This window comes from Accipiter gentilis, chromosome W (genome assembly GCF_929443795.1).
Source record: "Accipiter gentilis chromosome W, bAccGen1.1, whole genome shotgun sequence".
NCBI lineage: Eukaryota > Metazoa > Chordata > Aves > Accipitriformes > Accipitridae > Astur > Astur gentilis.
The window spans coordinates 36,003,745-36,022,846 of NC_064918.1; the positions used below are offsets into that span (position 1 = coordinate 36,003,745).

General features: G+C 38.9%; 1 protein-coding gene across 2 annotated transcripts in view; it reads left to right on the forward strand.

Annotated features, from left to right (window-relative positions):
• The window catches only part of LOC126035475 (guanine nucleotide-binding protein G(q) subunit alpha), a 175,820-nt gene extending 170,031 nt beyond the window's left edge, over window positions 1–5,789 (forward strand). For both annotated transcript variants that reach the window (XM_049794106.1, XM_049794107.1), the window contains one exon: window positions 1,818–5,789. In XM_049794106.1, the coding sequence (XP_049650063.1) occupies window positions 1,818–2,008 (191 nt within the window). In that variant the 3' untranslated portion in view covers window positions 2,009–5,789. The remainder of the gene's footprint in view (window positions 1–1,817) is intronic.
• Window positions 5,790–19,102: the final 13,313 nt, after the last annotated feature.

Consider the following 19,102-nt stretch of genomic DNA (forward strand, 5'->3'; position numbering starts at 1 on the left):
TATTTTAATTTTATGTTACTTATGTGAAGTTTAATGTGCTTGTCCCAGAAAACATGTGGAACACACAGCTGTTTCTAAGGAAGCTGTACTTTCAGGAAGTTATCCTGAGGTGAAAAGTTAGGTATTCTAAGGTAAGTGAGTGGAGGCTTTAGTAACAGAGAAAAAAATCAAATTCCTACAATAACATCTCTTTTGTCTCACCAGAGGGTGAAAAGCAGATTCAAAAGCTACAAAAAAGATTAAATCTCTCATTTTCAAAACTAGAGTGATAAAAGGAAAAAGTTATATTTTTTTCCTTTTTGAGAGTAAAGGATGTGTTCATAGTGAACAGCTTGCAGGATCAGACCATACTTATTTATGAGTCAGTGTAAGTTTAGTTTGATAGTACTATACAGAAGAGAACTGACAGTTGAATAGAAAATATTCTTGCCCTTTCAAGTTACAAGTGTGATGGGTGCCCTAGATGACATCCTGCAGGTGAGAAGGCTCTATGGGCCTTTCTGTTATCATCACTCAAGTGGAGATACACCTGTATTAAATGCTTGTCCAAAAAAAACCAGACAAAATTCACACAGAATAGTTGAGGTTGGAAGGGACTTCTGGAGATCATCTGGTCCAAGCCCCCTGCTCAAACAAGGTCACCTAGTGCCTGTTGCCCAGGACCATGTCCAGATGGCTTTTGAATATCTCCAAGGAAGGAGACTCCACAACATCTCTGGGCAACCTGTTCCAGTATTTGGTCACCCTCACAGTAAAAAAGGGTTTCCTGATGTTCAGATGGAAAGTCTTGTGTTTCTGCTTTTTCCCATTGCCTCTTGTCCTGTCACTGGGCACCATCAACAAGAGCCTGGCCCATCTTCTTTATACCCTTCCTTCAGGTATTTGTACACATTGATGAGATCCCCGCCTGAGCCTTCTCTTCTCTAGGGTAAACAGTCCCAGCTCTCTCAGCCTTTCCTCCAGTCCCTTAATCATCTTTGTGGCCCTTCATTGGACTGTCTCCAGTATGTCCATGTCTTTCTTGTATTGGGGAGCCCAGAGATGGACACGGGACTCCAGGTATGGCCTCACCAGTGCTGAGGAGAGGGGAAGGATCACCTCCCTCGACCTGCTGGGAACATTCCTTCTAATGCAGCCTAGGATACCATTTGTAGTCTTTGCCACAAGAACACACTGCTAGCTCATGTTCAATTTGGTGTCCGCCAGGACCCCCAGGTCCTCTTCTGTCAAGCTGCTTTCCAGCTGGGTGGCCCCCAGCATATATTGGTGCCTGGGCTTGTTCCTCCTCAGGTGCAGGACTTCGCACTTCCCCTTGTTGACCTGCATGAGGCTCTATTGGAGACAGTGTCAGACCAGTTTAGGATGTAACTTGATTATGCTATGTTTTAAAATAATGTACTTAAATATAGTTTAAATATAGTAGATATAGACTGAAAATGGACCAATTCTATTAATATTTTAAAATATTTATTAGTATAAAGCAACTATTTCTTCTGTTGTTCATTTTGTGTGGTTATAGATCAATTTCATCTCTCCATTTTAAACATCTTATGGAAGAAAGAGGATAGTCAGCAGGAAAAGAACAGCTCCTGTATGATCAACTTCTGGAAATTCCTTTCATTTTTATTTTTTAATGGTTCCTACTGGGAAAAAATAGTGTATATGGTAGTATTTATTAGTAAGGATTTTCCCTTCTTCTCTTATACGAGGATCACAGACTGTTTTTCTTCTGTTTTCTGCTCCTAAGGTTCCCTTCCTAAAGAAGCTCAAATATTGAATTGACTAGGAAAAACTGACTTTCTCTTCTTAATTATCAGGACCACAACGGGATGCGCAAGCAGCACGAGAGTTCATCTTGAAGATGTTTGTAGACCTGAATCCAGACAGTGACAAAATTATCTACTCACACTTCACATGTGCTACAGACACAGAGAATATACGCTTCGTCTTTGCTGCTGTCAAGGACACAATCCTACAGTTAAACCTGAAGGAATACAACCTGGTCTAACTGTGCCTAAGAGGCCCTCCAAGACCACCTTTGCGTGATTGAAGATACACAAGATGGACTGTATTATCTGTGAAAACAAATTGCATAATACTAATTTATTGCTGGCCTGGACTCTGTGAATGTCCACAGAGTTTTTAGTTAATATTATGATTTTATTTAAACTGTATGGAGGAAAAACAAAAGATGCTGATGTGCATTCACAGTACATTTTCTTATTTTTTGTGGTTTAAATTCTCAGTCGTACACTCACAAAGGACAACAGTTTTTTGCTATTGAAGCAAAATTAAACTAGTTTCCTCTTTCCCTAACCCTTTCTCTCTTTTCCTCCTTCCTCCCCCCCTTATGTTTTTAAAGGTACAATGGCCGTTTTCACAGTTGCATTCCTTGGTAAAATATTTTCTGTTGAGTGATTTGGTCAGGAAAAATGCCATCATCAGAACTGAAGTTATCAGTCATTCAAATTTTACAGAATGTACTTTCTCTGAAGGATCAAAAGTATTGATAGTGTGATATTTAAATTCTTGACATGGGTGTTTTCATTCTATCTTCAATTCTGAGGCTAGAATATCGGGATTGCAAAATAGAAATAGTTGTGTATGGATTTAGAATTTAACCATACTTTCACAGTTCAGAAAGATGCATAGAAGAAAGTAATGAAATAATTAAAGACACAAACCTGGGATGTTCATGGAATATAATAGAATCTCTTTTTAACTGTCATGTGCCATTATTTTCTCTTTTCTTTATTCACAAATGCCAAACAGAAATGTCATGGACACTACATTTTCCCCAGTGGCTACAGCCTGAAACAGTGGTGTTTGGGGTTTTTTTCAGTTGTGTGCATTTTTTCTTAAGTTAGAGCTTTTTTAAAGTGTGTTTTTCCACAGTAGAAAAAATATTTTTGTTGTATAATATCTCGCCAAATCTGGCTTTTTATAAAACAAATATTTTTGAAACATAAGATACCACTTGAAATGCCAAACTGATGGATTGGGTACTGACCTGATTGAGTCAACTGCTAAATGATAAACAAATATAGTTTCAGCTCATATGTTCCCTTTTTTAGAAAGTGTTCCATTTTCTAATGCCAAAAACAAGCGTGAGTGCTACTAGGTATACATGTATAGAAGACATTTTAACTCTCTCCTTATGTCAGAGATGGCATGAGATTGCATACAATGTTTTCTGTAATAATATCAAAGCACCTTTGTATAGCATGAAATTATTGATGAGTGATCACATTCAGGAACCTTTCTTAATAAGGTTGCCTCTTAACCGATTCACAGACATTTGATAGGCTTCATGCAAAATAGCCTCTCTTGATGTTCTTTAGAAAGATTTAGTAATGTAAATGAAACAGTGGAAAGATCACTCTTGAAATTTAAACATGCAAATTTTTAACAACAAAAAATGTAGCACACATAGATGAGCAGCTTAGGTTGAAAGGTGTTTTTCTGACCAGGTGCATGATTGCTAGCAAGCTACAGAGAACTCAGAGATCAGATGTAATTGGATTGATTACAATGCCAAGTAGCACTAGAATGCACTTAGCACAGAAATTCCTGCCTCTCAGCTGCAAAGGAGAGGTGGAAAAAGAATGACTTATCAGTAACAAAGTTAATAAATACTAATTAGATGTTTTTCATCCTTAACCCTCCCAATTCCAAAACAACAACAAGAACAGTTGCTATTTTTTTGCTGCCTCATAAAAAAACCCTTATAATTGAAAACTGATTGTAGGTATAGTGCAATTATGAATGTTATAATCATTGTACATACATCTATATATATGGCAGCATCAATATTGGCTTTGTAATTATTAATTTTTAGCAAATTGGATGTGCTGTGTTGATATGTATCTATGTAATTGTATCATATGTCTTACAGCTAATTTACATTTTAAACAATGTTGGTTTATTTACTTTTTTAAGAGAAGAATGTAAATTTGGTCAGTTTATTTCTGACTAGGGATTTGTTGTTTTTATTTAAAAAGCAAAAAAAGCTTATTATAGTACAGAGTTGTACTAGCATCATGCTGTATAAAATCATTTGTACATTCCTGAGTAAAAGTAAATTGGAGACACACAGAGGACATTCACAATCACAATCAAAACAATGCTTAAAACTTGTCAGGGCTTTATACAGATGTAGAAACAATTTTTGCTGGAAGAATGTATGCCATTATATCTAGGATTGGAACATAAGCTCTTAAATATGAATTTGTATTTGGCAGATTCAACTTCAGTTAATTTTACTTTTCTAATAGCCTTTATTAGAAAAGTGAATTTGGAGACATTTCAAACTATTGAACATAAGTACTAATGGGTATATGCTATTTCCCTAAAAATATCATGAAAAAATACAGAGCATCAGATCAGTTAAACATTGTAGGAATTACAGAAACCTTAGATCTAACAACAACAAAGTTGCTAGTGTTAACAATTTTAAGGAGTTAAAGAATTTTATTTAATAAAGCTAAAGCAGGTAGTTGTAGGTTATAAAAAGTGACACTGACATTTTAAATATGTGATCAGAACAGTTATTCTTGTTATATATGTCATTATAAAATTGGTCCTGATCTTGCTTATAAACATAACAAATCTTCTGTTTCCACTGTTGACTCTGGAGTGCATGATAATATCCCTTCTTTTAACCTGGGAATACATTGGCCACCTTGGATTTAGTAATATAAATAGAACTGCAGGAAAAAAACCAACAACAACAAAAAAAAAACCACCAAAAAAAGCCAGTGGTGTCTATTGAAGGTTTGGGGTTTGTTTTCTTTTGTTATGGGATATTGGGGGGAGGGGGGAGAATGGGGTTTTAAGTTTTGTATAAAAACAAAACAAAAGTTTACTCATGCTTTATAGGTATATTGTGATTGTAAAATTAAAGAGTGAGTGCCACTGGGCTACTTCTGGTATATTTTAATTGAGTTGAACCTGTGGCAATGTTTAGATCATTTGAGCATATTCTGAGAAAATATATATTCAGCATGCTACTGCAAGCCTTACATGACTCACCTAACACAGCATTGCAGTGTGACTGTTTACAAAAACATTTCCTTTTTAAATGACATAGCTGTTCCCACTTGCAATATATTCCATTGCTGTTGCTGTTTTAATTGGTGATTTACACTATGCATTATAGTGCTTGAGTCCAAAAGTATGTGCCTCTAACATGAAACTGAAGGCAAAAACAAGACAGAAACCCTTTTAACTTTGCCAAAATTATGTGCTTTCATTGAATGTCATAAATGGGAGAGGAGGGAAGGAAAACATCTTGGGAACCTGTGTATTCTAGGTGTTAACTAGTACAAACAAGCTATAATATGTGTTTTACAGAAATCTTAAACTTGCTTTTTTCACTAATTAACTGGCACTGTCCTGACATATATAGGATGATGTAGGTATAAGGGCAGTTTACTTTTTATAATTCAGACTCTCTTGATTTTCAAGGTGTATGAACTGTAACTTTTAATCATACTGCCACATGATTGTGAAACACTTTTTTAAGCTTGAAAGTGGAGAAGAGACTTTATGCTGGCTATCAGTCTGGACTGACTGCATGATTTGCAAATACTTTAAAAGGAGGTAAAAGGGCTGCATATGAAGACATTGCTAGACTCTGAGCTTTTGGTTGTAAGATGCAAAAGACTTTTAAGATTACTCAACCTAATGCCCCTTCCCTTGTTATGCATTCTTCACGAAATAATGAAATAATAGGAGAAAACAAAGATATGTTAACCCACATGAAAGAAAAAAAAAAGCCCAAATAATTTATTATATGTGCTGCTGTTCTTGGAGCTGTGCATGGTTATCCTGCATTACATTAGTAAACTAATTAAGTGTGCACAGTATATTAACGAGGCCTACAAATTACCTACCTCTAGTTAAGAAACCAATAAAGTAAATATGTTTTGGAGAGACTGTCACAAGTTAGGAAATTAAAATGGCCTGTTGTAGATATTTAATGGCTATTTCAGACATTCACACTTTTGTAGATATGGTCCCTCTTCAGACATAAACAACTAAGGTCATATGTCCCTGTCCAATTTGTTAGTTTAGTAGAGATCTTGAAAAACAATGTGTTTTGGTTTGATAAGAACCACTGATATCTCATCTTTTTTTTTTTTGCTTTTATTTACCCATAATATTTTGAGTTGTATCAATCAAAACAAACATTTCCATGTAATCAGTAATCCATTGAGGGTCATTATTTATCTAGTTACAGGGATTTTACTGTAACTTTCACTCAAGCTTTTTTACAGTAGCCATGCTGCAGGAAAGAAAGGAATAGAAGAATTATTTGAGCAAATTTGATGTTGAAGATGATAGTGTCAAAAATGCAAGAGAATTCAACCAGATAAATCTTATTCTAAAGCTGGTTTTGTGGTGTTTTTTTCTCTCTCAAAAGATGGTCTAAGCTGAAGTCTATTGCTGGATTCCTTATTTATCATGCTGCAGGAAATGGTTATTTGATCAATATATGAGGGGATCAGATACATTTTTTAATTTGCAGTGTTTAAAAAAATAAAGATATTTGCTATTCTTAAAGTGTCATTTAAATGCATGTATTGTCTATTGTTTGGGGGAAAAAAATAGGGTGTGGGTTTTTTGTTTTTTTGTTGAAAAAACTAATGCATAAATACTGTTCCTCAAAAATCTTGCTGGTTATAAATACAGTATTTTTGGCCATAACTTTGTATTACAGTATCTTCGTTCCTTGACATTTAGCTTTTCTGAAATATATTTGGGCTTCTTGCTCTCCCAAAATGTTTCATATGATAAACATTGTATAGATGTATTATTCCAGTGATTACTTTTTTAATTATACATGCTCTGTCCTCATTGTCCATATATTAAAATTTCCTGAATATCTTTATTGCAGCCAGAAAGTTCAAAACATTTAAGGTTCAGTACAGCGAATACAGTTATTTGACATTATTACTAAAATTTTTTTGGCTTGTGTACAACAGAAACTCAGAAGCATGGGGAAAAAGAAATAATAATCTATGTCTTTATTAATAGAAAACTTTCAGAATTTGTAGGCTGTTAAGTGAATTTCTTAAGTGTTTTTCATGATTGCAGTAGTACTGCAAGATCAGACTGTTTATTTTATCTTTTTGTTTGCCTTTGTGATGATAGGTATAACAGAAAGATGCCTACATGGTACTTTTCAGGATTCTGGCTCATACTTGAACAACAATCATTGGATCTCACATCTTTACCACTGAAGAAACAGAATTTCAGGCCACTTGCAAGAATGACTTTGTTCTCTATTATGTGATTACAACAGTTTAAATAAGATTCTTTGAATGCAAATAATCTGCCTAAGGACTTCAGTGAATTGCTAATTATTTTTCTTTCCTGTTGCAGAATGTAAAGGAGAGGGATCAGTGAGGAAGGATTTATTTTACCTTTATGTCTCAGTGAGAAAAACATCAACAAAAATACAGGTGCAAGTTGTGATATTTTGATATGTGATATAGATATACAAACTGTATTTATGTGATAAATTGTGCATAGTTGTGACATAAACTTACATCACATACTATTATCATATGACCTGATTGCCAAACCATTTTGTACTATACTGTCCCAAACACTTGGGAGTTTCAGACTATTTGTAAACAGAGAAAGCTTCATCTGCCACAAAATATGCAGTTGCCTGCTCCTCGTGAACACTTCCGGTATCAGTGACAGTGAAGTTTCACAAAGCAGCTGACCCAATTTCATAGCTCATTGCTGCCAAAATGAACCACCCTCTAATTCCTCCTCAGTTCCTGGATCTCAGTTACATGGTGCTTTCCTTCTCCCTTGTGTCAGCCCTTGGTACTTGGTAAGCCAGTAAACTGGGTGAAAACAACCCCACACATTTCTGCTCTTCTTGCTTGGCTGGTTTAGTACTCTACTTTTCCATTTTTTTGAGCCAGTTTGGCTAATCAATGGTTCAGACAAGCACCAAGCTGACTAAAGAGAAGAGGTAGAAGTGTGTGGCCAAAAGAAAGGCTTACAAGTTAGAAAACAAAGAGTAAGACTACCCTCCTCTTAAAACCTAATCCTGAAATATCCATGAACAGTGAGTAGTATCTAAACCCCTCATTTTAAGCACTTCATGGGCTACTAGGTATTCTGTTTTGGGATGATTGCTCTTTTCACTTTGAAAGGTCTTGATTTAATTTGTATTCAGAAAAAAAAGCCTTTAAAGAAAATGGTAGGACAAGAAGAACTTTCTGCTCCCCTGTAAGAATAACAAGTTTGTGTAAATATGGACTAAAACCAACTGTATTCAGACTGAAGCCAACAAGTCATGTTTGGTTTTAGAAATGGAAAAGAATAAGAATTGGGCTTTCATTTGTCTCACAGAAAAAAAAATTAGTTCCTGTTTATTTCCAGTAAGTTCTTAAACAGAAAAAAAAATAATCTTCCTTCTGAAGGTATTGAAAATGCCATGTCACTGCACATGACAAGGTTTACAAGGTTTACTGTCTCCTTGGCCAAAACACTCCTTCCTTCTCCCTTCACACTTGCCTATCACACTGATCACATTTCTTGCCTAATTTGTCACAAAAGATAGAAAAGTAATGCAGGTTAAGAGCTCTTTCTTCCTTACTCTCATATTCTGAGTTCAGAGTTCAATAATATATACTATTGTAGAGTGTTCAGAATGACAGCTCCAAAGTGCAACAGAGGGGAACAGTGCAATGCAGCAAGACATGGAAAACTACACTTGCATCCCGAATTAATTAAGTGAAACTAATTCTAATAGTTGACCTGCAAAATATGCATAATTCAATTATTTCACAACGTTCTTATTAATTTTTCATAGAAAATGTTATTCTTATTAGAAAATGTAATTGTGACTTCAGTAGCTTAGCTGATCATATTTTTAGGTCTTAATTCTTTTAATTCTTCATTCAATTGTTTTAATTAGAATATAAAGAATAAGGATTGCCTTATTCTAGGCTATTAAAAAATGGAAGGTAAATTCCTCTCCTCAACCCTCCAGCACATAATATGTCTTGATTTGTTTTCTTATAGAGCCACAGATATGTCCTTTATTTATTCTTTTATTGCACAGCAAGTAAAAAGACAGTTCTCTCTCATCAGAAATTTAATGAAATAGCATACATATCGGCTGTTCCAGACTTCATTTTCTGCAATCTATTAATATTATTTTAGACTTTGCTTTCAACATTTTAATAGAATAGTATAAGGTCCTGCACCTGAGATGACATAACCAAAGAGCCCAATACAGGCTAGGAAGCAGCCTTGCTGAAAGGGACCTGGGGTACTGGTAGACAGCAAACAACATGAGTCAGCAGTGCACCACTGCAACAACAAAGGCAAATCGGATGCTGGGCTGCATTCACAGGGGCATTATTAGCAGAGATAAGAGACGTGATCATCCCACTCTGCTCAGTGCTTGTCAAGCTGTGCCTGGAATACTGTGTCCAGTTCTGATCCTCACAATTCAAGAAAGACGCAGAGAGACTGGAAAGGGTCCAAAGGAGGGTCATGAAGATGATCAAAGGGCTGGAGAAGCTGCCTTATGAGGAAAGATGAAGGAGTTAGGGCTTTTCTCCCTGGGGAAGAGAAGGCTTGGGGGACATCATCACAGTGTTCCAGTAGTTAAAGGGCAGCTGCAAAGAGGACGGAGACTCTCTTTTTACAAGGAGCCACATGGAGAACACAAGGGGCAAAGGGTGCAAGTTGCACCAGGAGAGGTTTCATCTTGACATAAGAAATACATTTTTTACAGTGAGAATCACTGAAACAACCTTCCCAGGGAACGTGGCAATGTCGCCATCACTGGAGGTTTTCAAGATGTGATTGGACAGAGTGCTAGATAATCTCATCTAGGCTCCATTTCCCACAAAAGGTTGGACCAGATAATCTTTCAAGGTTGTCATGGTTTAACCCCAGCCAGCAACTAAGCACCACGCAGCCGTGCACTCCCCCACACCCAGTGGGATGGGGGAGAGAATCGGAAGTAAAAAGGTAAAACTCGTGCATTGACATAAGAACAGTTTAATAGGACAGAAAGGAAGAAAATAATAATTATAATAATAACAGTAATAAAATTACAATGATAATAATAACAAAAGGATTGAAATATACAAAACAAGTGATGCACAATGCAATTGCTCACCCCTCACCAGCTGATGCCCAGTTAGTTCCCGAGCAGCGATCCCCTCAAGCCAACTCCCCCCCCAGCTTATATACTAGGCATGACGTCACATGGTATGGAATACCCCTTTGGCCAGTTTGGGTCAGCTGTACTGGCTGTGTCCCCTCACGACTTCTTGTGCCCCTCCAGTTTTCTTGCTGGCTGGGCATGAGAAGCTGACAAAACCTTGACTTTAGACTAAACATTACTTAGCAACAACTGAAAACATCAGTGTGTTATCAACATTCTTCTCATGCTAAATCCAAAACATAACACTATACCAGCTACTAGAAAGAAAATTAACTTTATCCCAGCCAAAACCAGGACAATGTAGTTCTGAAAATAACTATTTAACTCATGCTGAGTGGCACAAAGCCATTAGATATCACCAACGATGCCAATAACTGATTTACAAAACACATCTTAATGACACAAATAACACTGAGAAATATTGTACCCTTAGCATGTACTTCTAATCTTATTTTGATTATAAATTTCTTTTAAATGTTTTATGCTTTGTTTATAAGCTAGCTTTGTATTATTCTATTCACAGGAAGAGTTATCATCTCCCACAATATATATCTTACAATCAGAAATATCTGTCTATATCTGTCCTGAGACCTTCAAAGGAGTACTCTGGTAAATGCTAGATCTTCCTTGATTCTCTTCCCAGACTAGCTGGCAATTTATAAGGTGAGCTTTTGTGTCATCAAGGTAAAATGCAAGGGAAGAGCCAAGAGTATTGCATGTATTATTCTGTTATTTTATTCTGGCCACAAATGGATCTATTTTGAGTTACGTTTGAGGGAAAACAATTTAAATATGATTTAAATATGGTTTACAGTTATTTCATTACTGACCCTATCAGCCATAATATTTAACTATTTCAAAATCTAATGGGCAGAACTTAGAATCACTTGGCATTGCTGTTTCTTTCCCAGTCAACACTCAATCTGATAGTAGGTACATTTCTCCAGCTTTGTCTGTCTTTTTTTATAATCTAGTTCCTTAAAAGATTGCTACATTTTTAATATTTCAGTTAAATTAGCTTTTTTTCTCCTAGAAATAAATAGCATTGCCAGAACTTGCCATTACTGCTGATATTATCAGCAGCTCTAGTGTTTTCCATTGTGCAAAATTAGCAATATGTATTTTAATCATTTTTTATTATAATTATTGAAGTCAAACTTCCTTTTATGTATTATGTCTAATTCTTCTTGAACATTTACCTTTAATATTTTCAGAAACTTTGTGACTGATTTCATAGATGATTTCTTTTCTTAATTCATTTCAACTGAATGAATCCAAAAGCCTGTCTTCACTAATGTTTCTCAGTCTTTTGATAATTAAATTGGGTAGGCAATCATCCATTCTATTTCCACTGCCTGGTTCGCAGAACATATTGAACCATAAAATGTTCTATCTTAAAGAAACCGACAGTGCTGTCTTTTAGAGACCAGCCTGTATATTCATAAAAGGCAGCATTCATATTACTTTCCATATAATTTATGGATATAAATTACAGGATTTAAATTATTTTCAATATTTTATATGGTTTTGATTCAATGGACTTTATTTCCAGACATAAACATGATTTTGTTTTGTTCCTAATCTGTTTCATCCAAGTCTGTGAATATTATTTTGGGATAGAATTTCACTCCTACTGTGGTATAAAAATTCAGTGTTTCCTGCAATCTCTGGTTACAGCTTAGATTTTGCCCAAAATTCAGTCACTCAAAAATTCAGAGTATTATTTCATCTATCCCTATGTGAACCCTTTAATTAAGTGCTCTCCGTTAAACCCAATTTAAAATTTTAACAGTAGCTTTCAAAGCTCTTTATTTAATATGGCTTGCAACTTATATATATATATGTTGATTTTTGTAACTTAGCTTATACCTCAAGGAATAAGTTACAGGAAAGGAGCATTGATATATCTGATTACAACCTCTGTACTAAGAGTGCATAAAACATGCTGCTTGGCATTCTCAGTTAAACACACAATTTCTAAGTCTTTAGTTCATGGTAACTCAAAGCTTTAAGGATATTAAATGTATGGGAACACACGCGTGGTTAGGAAGAGAGGGAGGAAGGATGTTATAAACTATTGACTTAAAAAAGAAAACAAGTAATTACTCCTAAAGGTCTTGCCTGTAATGTGTTAGAAACTTGTGTTGGGGGGGGACATTAACCTCTTCAATAATAAAATCTAATTTATTTTTCTAAAAATTATATGCAGGAACTTTTAGAACACAAATTTGCGGACGATCTGAAGTGGCCTTTTTAAAAACTGAATTATGATGAAAAAGATTAGTCATCTGACCAGAAACCAGTTATATAAATAGGCTTCCTGTTCCCACTCTGCCACAGTCATTGTATGATCTAGTGGAAATTGATTCATTCCTCTCTTCCATTTCAAATAGGGGTGGTAGACCCCTTTGGGTGCTTGAAATACCCTCTCCTGAGGCAGTCTATGCAAAGGATACATGGAGCCTCTGGGCCAGTCACAATGGGGTGTTTTTGCCACTTATTCCCAGTTAGGCTTATTTCAGCCTCCAATACAGTTAGCTGTTGGGATCACCTTGTCACCCCGGAAATACAGATGGGTTCTGCCCCTTTATAGCTTGATGGCATTAGTATATAAACTGGGGGGAGTTGGCCAGGAAGCGTGGCTCCCTGCTTGGGGACTGGCTGAGCATCAGTCAGCGGGTGGTGAGCAATTGCATTGTGCATCACTTGTCTTTCTTGGGTTATATTTCACTCTCTTTTTGTTATCTTCCTTTTCATTACAAATATTATTATTATTTTCAATTATTAAACTGTTCTTATCTCAACCCATGAGTTTTACTTGTTTTCTGTTCTCCTCCCGATCCCACTGGGGGGGGGGGGGGGGTGAGGAGTGAGCAAGTGGCCGCATGGTGCTTAGTTGCTGTCTGAGGTTAAACCACGACAACAAGGAACTCCACAGTCACTGAGAAATCCTCCAGAATTTGACTGTATTATGGCACACAAGTATTTTGAAGAAACACTGAGCTAGAAGCCTTACCCTGCTACCCATAAGACAGGAACCTGTGTAGCTTCTCTTTTCCTCTCCCTTCCTTTGCTTGTTGCATTAAAGTGCTTTTTTAAAGAATCACTGATGAGGGAATTGGGATCCTCACGTTTTGAAAAAAAAAATTTACTGCTGCTCCTTAGGAACTGAGCAGGTGTATTTCAGTGGAACCAAGTAGAAAAACCTCATGTAGCACAATCCTGAAAACTCTTCTGTAGATGCTTATTTTTGCCTTTGAGTAACACTAATAAAGGTAAGGGAGGTACATTAAGACAAAATTTGGATTACACGGACCTTGAATTTTTCCTTGGAGAGCCAGTACTAATGTGGGAACAGAGATATGATGTGAATTTTCAAAGTTGTTAGGGTAGTGGGAATTGTACTACTGTGTACACCTTTCTGTCATTCACCAAAAAACTAATTCTGACATTTATCTCAAACTGTATGTACTGGTCAACAAATATTGCTTGGCAAGGCAAATATTAACCTGCACTAGCAATGAATAACATTATTCACAAAATAACCACATTTCTATGAAACTCCAGGATCAGCAAACTTGGAGGATCCTGACTCCTTTAAATCCTGCTCACATTCTTTCTCATATTAGGGAGATATTACAAAAAGTTACTATCACTAAAAGTACAAAAATATTTAGCTTTCAAATTATGTAGTAATTTCTTTCTAATTGCTTACTCTCACATATTTAATTGGTGAAGGTGGATATAGTTTTCTGTGGACCTTGAAATACTTAGCTTTATCTTTTTTAAAAAATATTTTACATTTAAAACATAAATATATGCAACTACCTTTGGTCAAGAAATCAACAAATCAACCAGTTGTGCTTCTTTAAATAAATATTTACTTATGGTTCTAGCAGATTCACCTATCGCTGTTGCATAAACTTTGAGGCTTGTTACTGAATGCATTTAAAACATTGCAAGTTCAAAAGCTCAAGTACCATTACTGGGTTTCTGTTTTCTTCAGAATAAACCAGAAAAGAAAAATATGATAGGAAGATGACAAAGTAAAGAATCGGAGTCAAATAAAACTTTGAAGAAATACACGGAGAAAGCAGATAAAGCTCCAAGAATTTGATTTTTAATGTATACACTGTGTTGTTACAAACTTGAGGGTCTGGCTTCTGTATAATAAATATCTCCCCCACCAAAACCCCACCCAACCCCCCCCAAAAAAACACAAACTAATGACAAACCAGAAAAATTGCTTTCTAAACCTGAAATAACTTGGAAAACATACATGTTTAACCAATTTTAAAATTATGTGCTGATTTTACGGACATTTATTAGAATTAGAAACTCATAACACATTCACCACCTTTTGCAAATTCATTTATGAGTCTTCAATGTCTGGGACATGGTGTATGATGTAGGAACACACGTGTTCCTGTAATGCAAAACAGCTCTAGAGATTATTCTGCCCACAGAACATAAGGGGCTGAACTGAAAGCATTCCTGAAACCCCATGGATCTCTAACCTGAAGGACTTGCCAACTTGGCCACCCTCAGCATACAGTTATGTTTGCAGTTTTAGCAAAATTGACTGCGTAGTTCTTTCCCTTTGGCACTACATTACTTCAGGAGCTAGCTTGCGGTTCCTCAAGAGTGGGTGATGGTTCTATAATAAGTCAGCGTTTTGTATATTTAGGAACAGCAAACACACCTTTTGTAATAAAGCTAATTGCTACTTGTTAGCAGGATTCACAGTAGCAGTGAAATAGCTCAGCTCAGATCCCACTGACACTGAACAACTAAGTAGCAGGCAGCAGTCAACTATTTTCCTACCATGCAGTAAGGTGGATTCCTGGGACATTGGCAGAGCACCTGAACCAGACTTCCCCAGCTGGGAAAAGGTTTTCCTCGCGTCCCCTCTGGCAGCAGGAGCCAGGGTGCCGCTGGCTATGACCGGCTGCTGCATCTCTGCTAAGGAGCAGTTGCAGTGTATCAGCCTGGAGATCAAGTGGCAGCTGCATCATAAGTAGGACACCTGCCGGGAACTCAAGCTACTGTTGCTGCTGCTGAGTGAGTGCAAGTTGCTGCTGCCAGGTCCCCAGGGAACTGCCCTCCTGCCTTGAGGCAGGGAGAAACCTTGGCCTGCCTCTGCCCTGGCAGGGCTGGGAGGTTTCTGCCTGGCATGGTCTGTTGTTTTGCATTGTGTGCTGTAGCTAGTTATTAAGTGGCAAGCTCCTGTGCCTGTCAGGGAGTTTGTTGGCTGCATTGATTATCTCTGTTTTAATGAGCTTGGGAAAATAGTAATACAAATAATGGCTATGATGTGCTTTGCCCTGACACTGATGGCTTTGCTGTGCTGGTGGAGATATTTTGTGGAGGAGATGAGGGAATACGTCTCCCTCTCCCTACTGGGCATTGATGTGAATGGTTTTACTGTGCAGGATCCCAAGGTCCTTGTTCACCCTTATGTGGCCTGTTCAATGCAAATAATACTGGTGGTATATTATGGGTATTGTGGAACCTGGTCTCGTCCTGGTATAAGAGAAGACAAGTTTTGGGTGAGGCAATACTGAAAGGTGCCCTCAAGCGACCGGTCCCTGGGTGGCAGGGTGTATGGAAGGATTTGGGTAGATTCCTAGGATGGTTATCACCTCCCATAACCTGGGACTTTACACCTGAACAAGTAAGCGACCCTGGCAAACTGACGTGCCACCTGATAGAAGGGTGCCTTGCCTACCCCAATGAAAACCAGCAACCTCTCGCACTGTACTGGGGCCTGGCCTATGCCTACCGAACCACAGTACAGTACTCTCAGAGGACTGTGGGTGAGGCATGGACCCAAACTACATCTGAGGACACCATGCTTGAGATAGGGACCCAAACAACAACAACTACAGTAATTACCCCAGTAGTGAAAAAGAAACAGTGGACAAGGAGATCAACGAATCCATATCATCGATTAGTAAGGGAAGAGGAAGAAGAGGAAACATTTGATCAAGAAGCCGGTCCTTCTATAAAGAAATTGGAGGAAGGAGTGTGAGAACTTACACAGGAAGTGGAAACTACGCAGTCCCTGACCTCCTCGGAACTTCGGGACATGCGGAAATACTACAGCCACCAGCCAGGTCAGTGGATGCTTGGATAATGGGGCCAACAGTCAGCAACTGGAAGGCAAGGAAGCCCAACAGCTGGGATCCCTTGCTAGAAACCGGGGAATTGAGAGAGGAATAGGAAAAGAGGCAGCAATTTGCAGTCTCTGGAGACGGCTCCTCTCAAGTGTGAGGGCAAGATATCCATTCAAGGAAGATCTTGTGAACTCCTCAGGAAAGTGGACTACTGCAGATGAAGGCATCCAGTACCTGAGAGAGTTAGCAGTGCTGGAAGTCATCTACCTACAGTGATCTAGATGATGAGGAAGTCTCCAAAGATCCAGAGGATGTCCTGTGCACACGGGCCATGTGGAGGAAGGTAATTTAAAATGCCCCAGCATCATATTCTAACAGCTTGGCAGCGATGTATTGCCCAGATATGGAAACACCAACTGTGGAGAAAGTGTTGTCTTGGCTCCAAAACTTTGAGGAAAAACTCTGTGTCTCCTCATCCCTACAGGACAATGCTTGGCTGTTAGGGACGCCCCAAGAAATCAGTCCTCTCCTGCCCCGGTCAGAGGGAAAGGGACCCCCAGGCATATGCTGTGTGGTACACTCTGGTTCTTCCTGCGTGACCAAGGGGAGGACATGAGGATGTGGGATGGTGAACCCACCTTTAAGCTGGAAGCCCATGTATGTGAACAGGGAAGAGAGGGAAGACAGCTGTTAAGAAGGGGTCACCCAAGAAGAAGGCTGTCAGTGTCATTGCTGTAGAGGCCCAAGAAAGCAATCGGCAATCCTCCAGGCACAGAAGAACTGAAACCACCTCCCTTGATTCTGGTGAGGGGACTTTTGGTCTGGCACTGCAAGGGTCATACAGTGAATACTGTGATGAGGAAGAGCAATAGAGGGTCCCTGCCTTTGGCCAGGAGGAGGAAAGGGATGACTGGATATACCGGACTGTGTGGATTCGATGGCCTGGCACATCAGACCCACAGAAGTATAAGGCTTTGGTAGACACTGGTGCCAGCAGGGTACAGGGGCACAGAACCCATCTGAATCTCTGGAGTGACAGGGGGATGCCAAGAATTGACTATATTGGAGGCTGAGGTGAGCTTGACAGGGGACAAGTGGAAAAAGCACCCCATTGTGACCGGCCCAGAGGCCCCTTGCGTCCTTGACATAGACTACCTCAGGAGAGGGTACTTCAAGGACCCAAAGCTTTACTGATGGGCTTTTGTTGTAGCCACTGTAAATGCAGAGAAGATCAAACAGCTATCTACCCTGCCTGGCCTCTTGAAAGATCCCTTTGTTGGAGGATTTCTGTGAGTTGAAAAACAGCAGGTGCCAATCGCTACCAGGACAGTGCACCGGCAGCAATTTCGCACAAACCGAGACTCCCAGGCTCCTATCCAGGAGCTGATTCATCACCTAGAGAGCCAAGGAGTCATCAGCAAGACTCATTCACCTTTTAATAGTCCTATATGGCCAGTGCAAAAGTCTGATGGAGGGTGGAGGTTAACAGTAGACTATCGTGCCCTGAACCAAGTGACACCACAACTGAGTGCTGCTGTACCAGACATGTTAGAGCTGCAATATGAACTGGCGTCAAAGGCAGCCACGTGATATGCTACAATTGATATTGCCAATGCGTTTTTCTCCATTCCTTTGGCAGCAGAGTGCAGGCCACAGTTTGCTTACATGTGGAGAGGTGTCCAATACACCTGGAATCAACTGCCCCAGGGATGGAAGCACAGCCCTACCATTTGTCATGGACTAATCCAAATGGCACTGGAACAGGGCGATGCCCCTGAACATTTACAATACATTGATGACATCATCGTGTGGGGCAACAAGGCAGAAGAAGTGTTTGAGAAGGGAAAAAGAATAATTCAGATTCTTCTGAAAGCTGGTTTTGCCATAAAGAAAAGCAAGGTCAAGGAACCTGCACAGGAGATTCAGTTCCTGCGAATAAAATGGCAGGATGGACGCTGTCATGTCCCTATGGATGTGGTTAACAAGATAGCAACTATGTCTCCACCAGCTAACAAGAAGGAAACACAAGCTTTCCTAGGCCTTGTGGGGTTCTGGAGAATGCATATTCCAGGTTATAGTCAGCTTGTGAGCCCTCTCTATCGAGTAACGCAGAAAAAGAACTATTTTGAATGGGGCCCTGAACAACAACAAGCTTTTGAGCATATCAGACAGGAAATAGCTCGTGCAGTAGCTCTTGGGCCTGTCCAGACAGGACCAGATGTACAAAATGTACTCTACACTGCAGCTGGGGAGCATGGTCTCACCTGGAGCCTGTGTCAGAAAACAGCAGGAGAAACCCGAGTTTGACCATTAGGGTTTTGGAGCTGGGAGTACCGAGGATCAGAAGCCCACTACACCCTGACTGAAAAAGAGATACTAGCAGCATATGAGGGGGTTCAAGCCGCTTCAGAAGTTGTTGGTACAGAAACATATCTCCTCTTGGCACCACGATTGCCCGTGCTGCACTGGATGTTCAAAGGAAACATCCCCTCTACACATCATGCAACCAGCGCTACATGGAGTAAGTGGATAGCATTGATCACGCAACGAGCTTGACTGGGGAAATCCAACCGCCCGGGAATTGTGGAAGAGATCATGGACTGGCTGGAAGGCAGAGATTTTGGAGCATTGCCTGAGGAGGTGACTCGTGCCCAAGAGGCACCACCATATAATGACTTATCAGAAGATGAAAGGCATTATGCTTTGTTTACTGATGGATCCTGTTGTGTGGTAGGGAACCATTGGAAGTGGAAAGCTGCTCTGTGGAGTCCCACAC